Source organism: Hipposideros armiger, unplaced genomic scaffold (assembly GCF_001890085.2).
Source record: "Hipposideros armiger isolate ML-2016 unplaced genomic scaffold, ASM189008v1 scaffold_724, whole genome shotgun sequence".
NCBI classification, from domain to species: domain Eukaryota; kingdom Metazoa; phylum Chordata; class Mammalia; order Chiroptera; family Hipposideridae; genus Hipposideros; species Hipposideros armiger.
This window is the reverse complement of record NW_017732074.1, coordinates 251,384-264,939: the sequence shown is the minus strand read 5'-3', so window position 1 is coordinate 264,939 and position 13,556 is coordinate 251,384. Positions and strand designations below refer to the sequence as shown.

Sequence of the window (13,556 nt, the reverse complement as noted above, 5' to 3'; positions counted from 1 at the left end):
CACAACTGAGGTCTGCCTGGATCTAGCCCAGAGCTTCTGTCAAGCCAGAACATCAAATGCAGAAAGCGCCTACTGCAGAACTGCTATGGCCAATTAGATAATGTCCACAGAGCACAGGCAGCATATTCTGTAGTTTCCGGGATGCGGCTCTTTGGCCTCTACTCTGCCTATGAACATCAAGGGTTAGACATGTTTACAGTTCAATGCTAACCACTGAGTATATGAAAGATGCTGACAGTGATAACCATCATGGCATAATAAATATTGCTGACCACGCATGCAGCATTCATTTGTCCCTTTTCCTTCTGAACAGAACCCTAATTTTGTAGTGATATCTGCCTCTCTACCTCATGGCCCATGATCCTTAGTGAAAGCTGGTGCAACCCCACTCTCAAGGTGGGTTCCATAGACTTAATTTTCTAGGCAAGCTCATTGGTTCATGAGTTGACCTGCGATCAAGCTCTCCAATTGAAGGTGACCTGAGGATCCTTCCTTCATGAAGACTAGGAATGGAGAAGCGTTCTCACTTTCCCCTTAGACACTGCAGTGCATGGATGTGAGGCCCAGAACTGTAGCTGCCATCTTGCCACCAGCCTTACGGTGAAGCTGGAACATGGAGTAAGAAGACAGCGGGGAGGGTAAGCAGAGGCGTGGGATCAACTCAACCTGGTGCTGGTTTCATCTCTCAACTTCCAGGTATGCCAGTCAATAAAGTTCCCTATCAGCTTGTCTACCTGAGTTGGGCTTATTTCTTTTTCTTTTTTTCTTTTTTGCTGAAAGCATCAGAAATGATAAATGTGGAGATGAAGTTCTTATGACCTATACTTTGTATATTCACTCCAAAAGTTGATAGGTATATAAACTTCTAAGGGCTAGAACATAAAACTGAGCATTATTTTATTGAATCCTTGCCTAACGTTACAATTAGTAAACAAGAGGGCTAGGATTCAAACCTCCACGGCAGGAATTTAAACGCATCTACTTTATCGTCTTAAGAGCTGCTTACTTTTAACAGCTTCATAAAATTCAGAAAATTAGTTATCTTTATTAGTGCTTTAAATTTATATTATACTGTCTAGATGCTCTCTTAATAAACTATGAAATGGATTCAGGAATAAATCCTGAAAATCATAAAGCTTTAGCTCTTTTGCTAACTGACTCTGAGCTGGGCTGATGATTCACTTTCCCAGAGCCCCGATTTCTTCTCCAATAAAATGAAGTTAGTAATATTAAATTCATGTTGAAGAAAATGAATGTAGGATGGTGCAGTGACAAGGGTGCTGGGTTCTTTGTTCCAGCTCTGGCTGCATGACCTTGGTAAAGTTGATTTACTTCTGTGTCTCTACCTACTTCTTTGAAGTCAAGCCACTTGTGGCTTAATATTCTAGGATTCTATGTCTACCTGACTCACTGAGCTCTTGAAAAAGTTGTACTAATTCATTAATATAGCAAATGAATGCCTATGGCTTCATTGGGTTAAACTGATGAGCACCAAGAATTTTACTACCACATTTTAATGACAACCGGCCCTATCTTGACATTACCCAGCCTGCTTTTACTCACAGTAAAACCTGAAATTGAGAAATAAAATCTTCAAATTCCAGTGGTTACTGACCACAGTAAGTGGCTATTATCAAAGCATCACCACACAATCACTTACATGGAGGAGATGAGATGTGTCAACTCATGGCCTTGAATGTGCTGACTGCTAGCTGAGGAAAGACCCTTTTGATATCAGGGGCAGGATGGCACAACAGCCTGTAGATTTAGTTGGGGAGATTTATTGGGGAAGGTCTCCTGCCCTCTGTGTCCCAGAGCTTCCTCTGGGCTGAAAGTCTGGTTTGCAATACAAAGTGGCCAAATACCTATGACTTATTGGCACAGAAGGTCAGAGAGGAAGTTAAACCCACTGACTTCCAGGAGACTTGGAAAAGTCATCACGCTAATTTCTCTACTTTTCCAGGCCTCCGGGGCTTCTCTGGCCCAGGCCAAGCAGAAGGTACCACTTGCCTCATTTCACTAGAACAAAGATGCTGTCAGAATCACTGAGAACAAGGTTACAATGCTCTGAAAACTTGAAAAGAAAAGCCAGCGAAGACAAGGACCATTGTTCCTGGATGACAAGAAAGAACCACTCTGTTTATGACATGTCATCAGGGCCCAATGAACAGGCTCTGGCAGTCAGACCCCCAGAGGCGTGAGACCGTGCAGAGCCTGCCAGGGCCTCGCAAGTCACTGAGCATCTGAGAAAGCGCCCAGTTCTCATTCATCGCAGCTCTATATTTCATTTTTGGATGTATACACTTGTTTCCTTCTCTGTTGGCTTTATTGGCTGGGGAATAAGGGTAGAAGTTCAAGCTGCTTGCTAGAACATTCTACCTCTTATTACAATAATAGTAGTCAGTGTTTACTAAGAGCTTCCTATGTGTCAGACCCTGTGTTAAACACTGCATCTGAATTATTATGCAACCCTCACAACCACCACGTAAGAATAGAAAAGACCGACGTGGCAGGAACTGAATTTCCTCAGCTGTGATGGTCATTGCTCGACTAGTCCTCACTGTATTTAGAAACACTTCAATTTAATAAACGAATCAAGGTTTCTGTAAATAGGTGAGGTCTGCTGAGGCAGCACAGGGGTGAGGGCTGTACAGGAGAAGGAGCCCTGGAGACGGAGCCTCCTGCCTTGATCCACAGCTGGCGTGGACCCCACAAGGCGCCCCAGTCAGCCTGGCCTGGCTGCTGTTGAGCTTTGCTCTCAGAGCTGACCCTGTGTGGACAGTTACATGGCAGTTGAATATTTCTGCTAAATCTGTTTCTAAATTTCCCTCCCTTAGTGTTTTCTACCCTGGGCAGAGCTTCCCCACCTGGGAGGGTGGAGACAAGTGTGGAAGCAAAGGGCTCTCCCACCCAGGACTGTTTCTCCAGCCACTGGGCGCCCTAGGGCCTCACTGTCAGAAGCAGCCTTGCAGACCACCAGCAAAATGATGCTTCGGGGTTTGCTGCGGATTCTGCCAGTTAATCTCTGCTGCCCCCTGGGGTCTCATCCATCATAGGGAGATAATTAGCCTGTTGTTTTTGAAATCAATCATCCAGCCTCACAATCATTTTCTCAAAAATGTTCTGGTGATTAAATGACCGATGATGACAATGGGGAAAAGAGCAGAGAGAAAACAGATGATGTGGCTGATGTGTTAGGGAGGGATGTCCCTGAAATGAAGATGGAACAGAAATGGGACAGCAAAGGACTCAGGAGACTAAGGTCTCTCTCTTCCTTTTGCTGGGAAAGTAATCGAACTGCTTTTATTTTAGTTTTTATGTCTATTCAGTATGCAGAGTAAACTGATTATGAGGCAAGCTACCACCTCGCATCCTCAATCTCTATGTCTCGCTGTCCTCTTCCTCCACCCCTGCAGCTCCCCACCAGCCAGTCCTGCACAGCATTCTAAAAGCAGGGGCTGTGGTCACGGAGCAGGGCTCCAGTCTTGGCCTCTTTCTTACTCACTGCAAGAACATTGTCCAGATTATTTTGCTTCTCTCAGGCTTAGCTGCCTGGTGTGTGCAAAACGGGAACCTGGCTGTCCCTGTGTCTGCCTGTTTGCTGTGAGGGATGTGAAGCATCTAGCCCAGTATCTAGTACAAAGCAGATGCCCAATAAGCATTAGGTTTCCTCTCCCCTGACAACCCAGCTCTCTTCTCCATCACTGAAACACAGGCTACCAGAGGGCAGGCCTGACACTGGCTGGTTCAATAGATGCAGGATACCTGTTATGCATCGATTGCTGAGAGGCGCGGGCCTGGAAACCTGTGCATCATCAGAAGGAATTCTGAGCCCTGCTTCTCCATCCATGAGGCGGAGTTGCCTCGTGCCTCCTCATCTCCATACTAGGACTAATGATGCCTGTTTTGTCTGCCATGCAGGGCTATCCAGGTGAATGACACTGGGGTGAAAAATCTTCTTGCAACTTCTAAGGAGCTAAATAAAAGAAGGCTCTGCCCCTCCCCTCTATATCTGTTAATGCAATTGCCCATCTTGTAAGGATCCATAAAGGTCGTCTACAACACCCTCCTCTTCCTCACATTTCTAATTGGTTGCCTACCTTTATAATGTGTCTGACCCCTAGAGTTCACTTTTAGCTGTTAACACCTGTATTTGTTTTTGATTGCTGCTGTGATGAATCACCCCAAACTTAGTGACAAAAAACCCCCACCAAACCAAAACAAACAAAAACCCCCCACAAATTATTGTCTTGTGGTTCCATAGATCAGAAATCTGACCGATTTCTGGGCTAACCCAAACTGGTTGTCAGTGAAGAGAAAATCTAACATTTATTTGAGGACCTACTTTGTGCCAGGTACGGTGATAAATGCTTCTGGAGGAATAACTCAGTGACCACACATTGATAGTCAAGGAAACTCTGCTTACACTGCAGTGTGTGAGAACCACAGGCCTAGAACCAACAGGCAAAAGATTTTCTATGGAATTTGCTGGATTGGGACATGAAAACAAAGTGTGACCTAGCATGGTGGGCTGCTACTACAAGATTTTACCTTCATTATCATATAATCTTCTGATAAGATTGTAACAGCTTTCACCTGCAGTTAGCTGAGGTAAATCCCTACAACACTGAGCCAGCTAGCAGGATTCTCATGAGTTCCAGGACACTGTGGCTTCCTGTTTCCTAGAAAAGTTGAAGTTTCCCTGCAGGTCATCTGGTCGACACCCATTGCTCATAAAGAAGAAATTCCAACACCTTGAAATTGAAAACTCTTTGGTGTGGTTGACTTTTTGACATTAAAATTTTGACTTCTGTTGGGTGAGATTTCCTACATTTAACAATGAGTCAAGTAGTGAGTTACCTCACAGATGCAGTAAGCAAGATAAAAAGGTGATGGTTTTAAAAAGCCATTTTGTATGTAATATATATGTTGGGGGCTCCTGTTACACATGCTGATAAATTCTTTGACAAGCTTCGTAAAACAATGGAAAGAACGTGGAATCAGAGTCAGGCGGCCTGAATCGAGTCACAGCTTGACTCTTCTTGGTTACCTTGGGCTGGTGACATTCAGTCCCCTAAAAAATTTTCCGGAACCTGGTAAGTGTGACAACAATAAATGAAAGTATTCCTTAATTCTTCTGAGTCCTATTTTCTTTAACTACACAATGAGAGAGTAAAAAAATCCCACAGCAGTAAACAAATATAGCTATCCCTCAGGGTCTGTGCAGGATTGGATGCTCACGTCCCTTACATAAAATGGAGTAGTATTCACATATGACCTATGCCATCCTCTTATATACTTTAAATCATCTCTAGATTATTTATAGTACCTAATACACTGTACATTTTATGAAAACCGTTATTGTATGTATTGTTTAGGGAATAATGACAAGAAAAAATGTCTGTATATGTTCAACACGGGCAGCATTTTAGGTCAAACTACATAGTATGTGGCAGCTATAATGTAACTTGAAAAAAAAAATAATTTTGATTCCTGTTTGGTCGAATCCACAGAAGTGGAACCCAAAGATATGGAGAGCTGACTATATGAAGTATCTGGTAAATTGTTTATGCACTACAGCACGTTATTTTCTATATTTTTAATATTTTATTAAATGCAAATGTAAGAGAAATCAGATAAGCAATAACATGGAAAAAGTTACCAACATTTTAAAGGATTTTTGACCCCTTTATTGCAACTGGCTATCTATTCAGAAACACCATCTGCATTCAATCAAGCTAAAAACAATTTTGGGGGCATGGCAGTTAAACCACTCCTAAGATTTTTCTCTTAAGATGCCAGCCTTGAGTCTCTGGAACATGTGGTAGGGAACCCACATGCTGACAACCACACGTACTTGACCACATTCTATTTCTAATTCTGGGACTCCAGGGGAGACAACTTACGATACAAAACTTGAACCTCTCATAATTTTGCTTGTGGAAGGGAAGCAGCATGGGATGAAGACATGGTGTTTCGTCCTGGGGTGGCCTCTCAGGTTTGCATGTTCTACCAGAACAGACAGAATATGGTCTTCCTGCCTGAGGCCTGCGGCAGTTGTGCTAAAGCCTGCAATGCTTGGAGCCTAGGCACCATTCTTAGAGTTAGAGAGACTTAGAGTTAGAGTGCCAGGTGATTTCATCTGACTGACTCCATTTACCCAACATAAAATGGTCCTGCTGGAGAACACCTAGTTATGACACATTCTATTATTAGAAACATCCACTTTCAAAATAGACTCTCAGCAGGTAATACAAGTCAGTTCAATTTATTTTTAGTTCTGCTTTGGCAGGAACCACAAAGGGAGTCTAAACTCACTTTTTTCATGCCTTTAGAATCCTGTTGGCATATCCTTACCAAATACCCACCCAACCCTTTCCATGGTGATGGATGGGACTGAGCAAAGGTCACCAGTGCAACTGCTGCCAAGTACCCCACACCCCTTTCCCAGAGGCTTCAACGCTTCTGCTGATAAATGGTGAGGATTTGTTCCCTTCAGAGATACTCTGACAAAGATAGAAGGTCAACATAAAGGGCAATAAGATGTATGAACCCCAAAGTAGTGTTTTCAGACAAACCAATCATATCTTGACAGTCTATTGCTCTAGTCTATGATTTGAGAGCATATTCTAAGATGGATAGGAACACGAAACAAGATAAAAGGCAACTATATTAAACCTGGGAACTTCCTTCTTCGTTAGACAAATGAAATATCTGCAGAATCTGATCCTATAAAGCAGACTGATTATATATATATATATATATATATATATATATATATATATATATATATATATATATATACACAGACAATCTTCCTCTTGAAATGTTAATGGTTTATAGGCAATAAACTGCCCTGTAGAAGAAATTATGATCTTGTTTCCACATGTCAAATCATAGGAGTCACCTATACTATATGTATTAGAGAAACGAATTTGAACAAGATTTAGCATTGTTGCAAAATAGAAGGTTGAAGTCCTCTAGGATGCTACATTATAAAAATCGCAGCCAAAAAACCCCACAAAAAACCCCACAAAAACAACTGCCCGCAACCCCCACGTCCCATTTCCTTTACTCCCCTTTTATTATTTTATTTCCACATAAGGTAATTTTCAATGTTCAGGAACCACAAGCAGAAGTATCAGAAGCAACAATGGGTAGGTGTGGAAGGTTATGGAAACATAAAAGAAAGAACAGAAATCTGTTTCTAGGCATTTTAAACTAGGTTTCAGAAGACTCTGAAAGCAAACTCCTTAAATCAGAAGAAAAGCATAGCACAAAATATACAGTACGTATCACCAATTATGACAGAATGCCCAGATGCATCCTTGCTTAGAGAGATGACCGTATGATAGAACCAGAAGCTAAGCAAGCCACCTCTATTATTTGGTATTTGTTAGAATGCCACTTCCCTTAGTCGAGTCTTAGAAGAGCACCGTGTTGGAGTATTATGATTGAAATTCACTGTCACTTACTAGGGCAGCTCTCTTCCTCCTCTGTCGGCTTCTCCTTCTCTGGCTTGGGAGGGCCTTTGATTTTATACACCAAGGCACAGAGTTTTCCAGTCCAGGAGGTGTCCTCCTCCTCGTCTTCCTCTTCCTCCAGGGGAACCCCTAGCAAGTCACAGAACAGAGTGAAAATCTCAAACAGTATATGAAGCCACCATATGATAGAGAGAACCTGAAAACTCTGCTTCCCACCCTTCTGGAACTTTAAATATTTACCTAGACGATGTCTTTTGGCAAGTTGTTTTAAAAACATGATTTCTTGTATACAAAAACATCAAGTAATTTCAATCTCAAGACTTAACTCTTTCTAATCTATACTCCCAAAGGGCTCTAGAGTCTCTAAAAAGAGTTAACAGCGAAGTTGTTGTCCTTCAGTCTTAGTTGTGGAGGGCACAGCTAGCTCAGCTCCAAGTCTAATCGCCATCCGGTTGCTGGTTGGCAGCTCATGGCTGCTCAGCTCAAGATGCCCTGTTCAATCTTAGTTGCGGGGGGGTGTAGCCCACCATCCCATGCAGGAGTTGAACTGGCAACTTTCTTGTTAGGAGCACGTGCTTTCACCAGCTGAGCCATCCTGACACCTGTTGGCAGCTCGGTGGCAGCTCAGCTCTAGTGCAGCTCACTGGCCCATGTGGGAATTGAACTGGGGACTCTGTTGCTCAGAGCTTGTGCTCTTAACCAACTGAGCCCCTTGGCTGGTCCCTAGGATCATTTCTTGAATAATTAGTATTGTAAGTTTAAAACAGAAAAATAACATCCCTGCCCACCCCCCGCTTCCCCCACTAGCTTCTAATGATGAAATCAGGAACAGGCTTTGATAATAAAGCTGCATCCCGGAAGCTCACCACAGTGAGTGAGAAGGTCATCGTGGAAGTCATACAGCTCCTCCCGGATCTCGTCTGGGCAGGGGCAGTTCTCTCCCAGATGAAAGTTAAGAAGCATGTTGATCTTTGAGGGACAAAGAAGAATGGCTAGTTGGTTCTCAATGTTGGTCCAAAGAACTGAGATCCTGACTTAGACAACTAATGTTCTTTGCAAATTTTATTTAACTCAATTTTTTTTTTTAATGGTCAATCTTTAAAAGTAGCTTGCACTATTTTTCTGATTATAAAAGTGGTTTACTGATTGCACAAAATTTGGATAATACCTAAGGAAGATTTCCTGAGATCTCACCACCCAAAGATAGCTACCGTTAATATTTTAGTATCCATCAGTTTTTATGTATGCAGATTGAGATTATACCCTAAAGTTTTTGAAACTCAGTTTTTCCACTAAACAATTTATCTTAAGCATTTTCTTATTTCCTTAACCTGATTTTTATAGGTACACTGTATCTCATGATATGGATGAATAGCAATTTATGTAAAATTTAGTGACCTGCTGTATTTGTTATTTTCATTTTTTATCCTTATAAATAAAGTTGATTTAATTGCCTTTTACATAATTTTTGTTCACATCTCTGACCATTTTTAGGATAAATTGTTAGAAGCAAAATGCGTGGATCAAAAGGCTTGCACATTTAAATGGTTTTTGACATGAACTGCCAAATTGCTCTCCAGGAAGCTCACAACAATTTGTATTATTACCAAATTTATACAAGAGTATTTCTTTGCCATCTCCAGTATAATACAAGTTAACACATTTTGAAATATTTTCCAATTTAATGGCTGAAAAATGTCACATCCCTGTTGCTTTAATTTACATTTAATTGGTGAGTTGAACAGGTTTTATCACATATAAAGTCCATTTTTATTTCACATTTTATAAACATCCCATCCATGATCTTCCTCCATTTCTCTGTTGGGTAATCATTGTTTTAAAAATTAATCAGTGAGTACTTTGCCCATCTCTAGTCTATTAGATCTTTGTAACATATGTTCCAAATATATTTCCCAGTTTTCAGTGAGCTTTTAATTTTGTTTATATGATTTTTTTGATATGTAGGTTTTATGTTTTGCAGCCAATCTAGCATCTTTTTCTTTTTTTTTAAATTTTATTTATTCCTTTTTTTATTCCTTTATTTTTCGTTTTTTTAAAAATTAAAATCTACTGGGGTGACAATGGTTAGTAAAATTACATAGGCTTCAAGTATATAATTTTGTAATACATCATCTATGTATCACATTGTGTCATTGTGGTTTTGTCTCAGGGACTCTTTTTTTTTTTCCTGCTACCTGTTGGCAGCTCAGCGGCTGCTCAGCTTGGGCTGGACTCGAACCGCTGTTGCTCAGAGCTCAAACTCTTGAGTGAGCTCTTAACCAACTGAGCCACTCGGCCGGCCCTGTCTCAGGGACTCTTAACTGTTTTTGTACCATGGATCACCGACAGTCTAGTGAAACCCATGATATGATTCCTTCTCAGATTAATATTTTAAATATATAAAGTATAGAGGATTACAAAGAGAAACAATTACATTGAAACCCTGTTATCAAGATCATAAGAAACCAATTTGTGATATAGTAACGTATGTACTTGCTTATTAATTTATTAAACAAAAGGATCTGGTGGCAGGTCTCACACCCACTGTGACCTTGAAGTAGTGATGGATGTAAATGATATTTCAAGGTATTATAGCCACTATAATAGGATATGAAAAAATATGTAATTTCTGTTGGTGACAAAGTCAGGTACTTGCTTTGCTCCCTCCTTTAGTAACTGAAAGACATGCTATCAGAGATGAAACGTTAGTAAAAATAAAGCTGTCATTCATTTCCCACTCAGGTTCCTGGATGTCTGAATTCTTCCCATAGACCCATGACTCCAGGCTAGTGACTACCAGGAGGGAGTGAAACAGTAACTACAGGTGATCGTCTCCATTTTTCTGCCTCAGGCAGAGAAACCTGAACCCCAGGCAAATGTGTATTTTCTTCTTCTGCCTAGGTTTCTAGCTTTAAAAACTTCACATTAAAAAAACCAAAACTAAACTATGAACCTTATTTAATACTGTTAGGAAGACCCTTAGTCAAAGCTTCTACTGTAAACAACTTTTTAGAAGAAGGTAGTGGTATGGTTTGTATTAAAATAGTATTTATAAAACAGGTTGGGAAAGCGATTTTTGTAGCTGTCCCACAGTGTTAAACTATGGTAATTATATCAACAACATACATCGATAGGTTGTTTATTGAATAAAGATCTGAAGATCTGGATTCAGAGTCAGAAAATTAATTTCTTTATTGACAGATCTTTCCTTCAGGGGAACACTTAGAAAGAAAGTCATGGGCCACCAACCTACAGGGCATAATCAAAAGGGGAGTGAGTTGAATTTTCTGCTGCAGGTATTACATAACCTTTAATGAAGCCCTTTTCAAAGTGAAAGCCTTGCTCACTATGTTTGGCTAATTTGCCAACAACCATTGGACTAATGTTAGTTTTCCCCTACTCATGGACTTAGTTACATTCCCCCAAGCATGTTTTCTTTTCCCATCTCTCTGAATACTGTTCGGATATAGCATTGATCATGTCTATTTCCTCCGCAAAGGTTACAGAAGGATGAGATCATCATACCACTGTTTGAACATCCTAATTCTTATGCATCCTATTTTCCAGGTGATTTGGCATTGTTCTCCCCTGAAACGAATCTAAATCGTTCAGACCTTTTGTTGATATTAAATTCTTAATTATTTAGACAGCTTTAGGGATAGGTTCCTTCTGGAAATGTATACTCTGGGAGGCGGGGCAGAGGGGACAGCTGAGATTGACAGCAGTTAGTGTACCTTCTTTCTTTCCATTCCTAGACCAGCTTCATCAGCATCATCTGGAAACTTGCTATACAGGCAAATTCTTGGGTCTCACGTTAGACCTACTGAATTAGAAACCCTGCAGGTGGGACCAGCCATCCGTGTTTTATTAAGCCCTTCTGGGGGTTTCTGATGTCTGCTCAAGAATCGTTGGCCTAACACATTAGGGAAGAATTTCTTGAGTTACAACCTTCTGAAATGAGTCTGAAATGATTGCTCAGTGGATTGTTTAGAAGGCGACAGGAGGAAGTGACAACAGGTCCTGGGAAGGCAGAAGAGAAAGTAAGAAGGGAGAATGGGGAAAGAAAGGGTGGGGAGCCAGCATGGCCCTTCCAGGAGCCAGGATTGTGAGCTACATTCCTGAGGACGGTGTTACCGGTGTTAGATGGATAAACCCAGTTCCGGTTGGGATAAGGAGACACCAGAAAACATACATAAACTCTACTTACTGGGTCACTGACCGAAGGTCAGAGAACATGATAGGAGGCAACTGCAGATACCTCTAACACTAAAATGAATGACAGCTCGTAGTACTTAAAGAATGTTTACTGTTCGGCAGGTATCCCGCTAAGCAATCTAAATGAATTATCTCTTGGGATCCTCACAAGAACCCTGGGAGGGAGATACAAACATTATGTGCATGTTGTGGCTGAAGAACCTGTGGCACAGTGAGGTGATATGCCCGAGGAAGGCCACGCAGCCAGTGATAGGGGAGCCTGAACGGGAGCCATGGTCTGAGCCTGTCACCTTCGTTGTAATCACATCAACTGCCTTTTCACTATTTGCAAATATGGGTCGACATTTGCCCACTGAAATGGGGAACGTTCACACTTGTTGCCAATCTAACAGCAGCCTGACAACATTTGTAAAACCTTCAAGAGTAATTCAAGCTCACGGCATTTTCCTCAGCACAGTAAAAATTACCTACTCCCATCAATCCAAGGAGCCTTCTCATTTTGCCTCCAGCAAAGAGATAAGCTTTGCCTGCTCTTTTGAAGGCCTCTATCGTTCAAGTGAATCTTTTAAAAGCCAAGATATGTGGTCCATTTTGGAGCCAATATAAATATCTATGTTCTACAAAATAGGTTAGGAAAGTAATTGGATCAAGTTGTGCCATGAATATAAAAAGGTGGTAATCACATCGGCAATGATTTATGAACAGGCTGCTTATATTATTAAATGTAGATAAGATCCAAAGATCTGGTTTCAGAGACAGAAAATGAATTTCTTCACTGAAAGATCTATCTTCTCTTTTGAACACCTAGGTAGCTGTGGCTAAGCAGCCTCCAGGATACGTGAGCAGCTGAGCAGCGGGACAAATGGAAACTTATTCTACAAGATTCCCCTCCCTCATTTGCAAATTTCTCACCAGGATTTTGAGTCTTTTTAAAAGCAGCCTTTTCACCTGGGCAAGGCTGACAACAAGGTGGGGTATTGCAACGAACAAAGACAACACCTCACAGAAAGGGATTCACTCATCCAGTCCTGTTCTCCAGGCTTCATGGGGCTGGAGGGCTTTGTGAGGGTCTCAGGCACCAGGAAAGGGGGTTTGGGCACTGAATGAGGAAGACTGTGCACCTACTCTCCTAAGCTGGGAAACGTTGACCATGTTCTGTTGATCTCTGATAGAGAGTAGTGACTTCTGGAAGTATTGCACAGACATTTTTCTAACTGGTGGATCCTTGCTGGGGTACGAGTTGGATCCTGACAGTGATCTGGTCTTTGACTTTGTGATAAGGACATAGAGTGAGCGAGGGAAGGGAGGAAACCCTGCCCCATGTGAAGTTTTGTTTGGAAAGATTACATTCCTACTCAAAAAATAATCGGCAGGTGCTCCTCAGCTGTCAGTAGCATGGGACTAGGCTTGTCTCCTGGTGTTTTGCTCGTTTTTTTCTTTTTTTTTTTTATTAGGGTGACCATTGTTAGTAAAGTTACATAGATTTCAGGTGTACAATTCTATAATACATCGTCTATATATCACATTACGTGTTCACCACCCAGAGTCAGTTCTCCTTCCATCACCATATATTTGATCCCTTTTACCCTCATCTACCACCCTCTCCCCTCTTACCCTCTGGTAACCACTAAACTATTGTGTCTATGAGTCGTTTCTTCATTTGTTTGTCTTGTTCCTTTGTTGTTTTCAGTTTTATATGCCACATATCAGTGAAATCATATGGTTCTCTACTTTTTCGGTCTGACCTATTTCGCTTAGTATAATAATCTCAAGATCCAACAACCAAAGCGTCCTTCAATAGATGATTGGATAAAGAAGTTGTGGTGTATATATATATATATATATATATATATATAT

The 13,556-nt window shown here is 41.2% G+C and overlaps 1 protein-coding gene across 1 annotated transcript in view; it reads right to left on the bottom strand.

The window, feature by feature from the left end:
* RYR3 (ryanodine receptor 3) overlaps positions 1-13,556 on the bottom strand; it is a 358,095-nt gene that overhangs the window by 157,694 nt on the left and 186,845 nt on the right. The window contains exons 37-38 of the mRNA XM_019627208.1: positions 8,351-8,453; positions 7,476-7,613 (exon numbers count right to left, since the gene is read on the bottom strand). Of these exons, the coding sequence (XP_019482753.1) occupies positions 7,476-7,613; positions 8,351-8,453 (241 nt within the window). The remainder of the gene's footprint in view (positions 1-7,475; positions 7,614-8,350; positions 8,454-13,556) is intronic.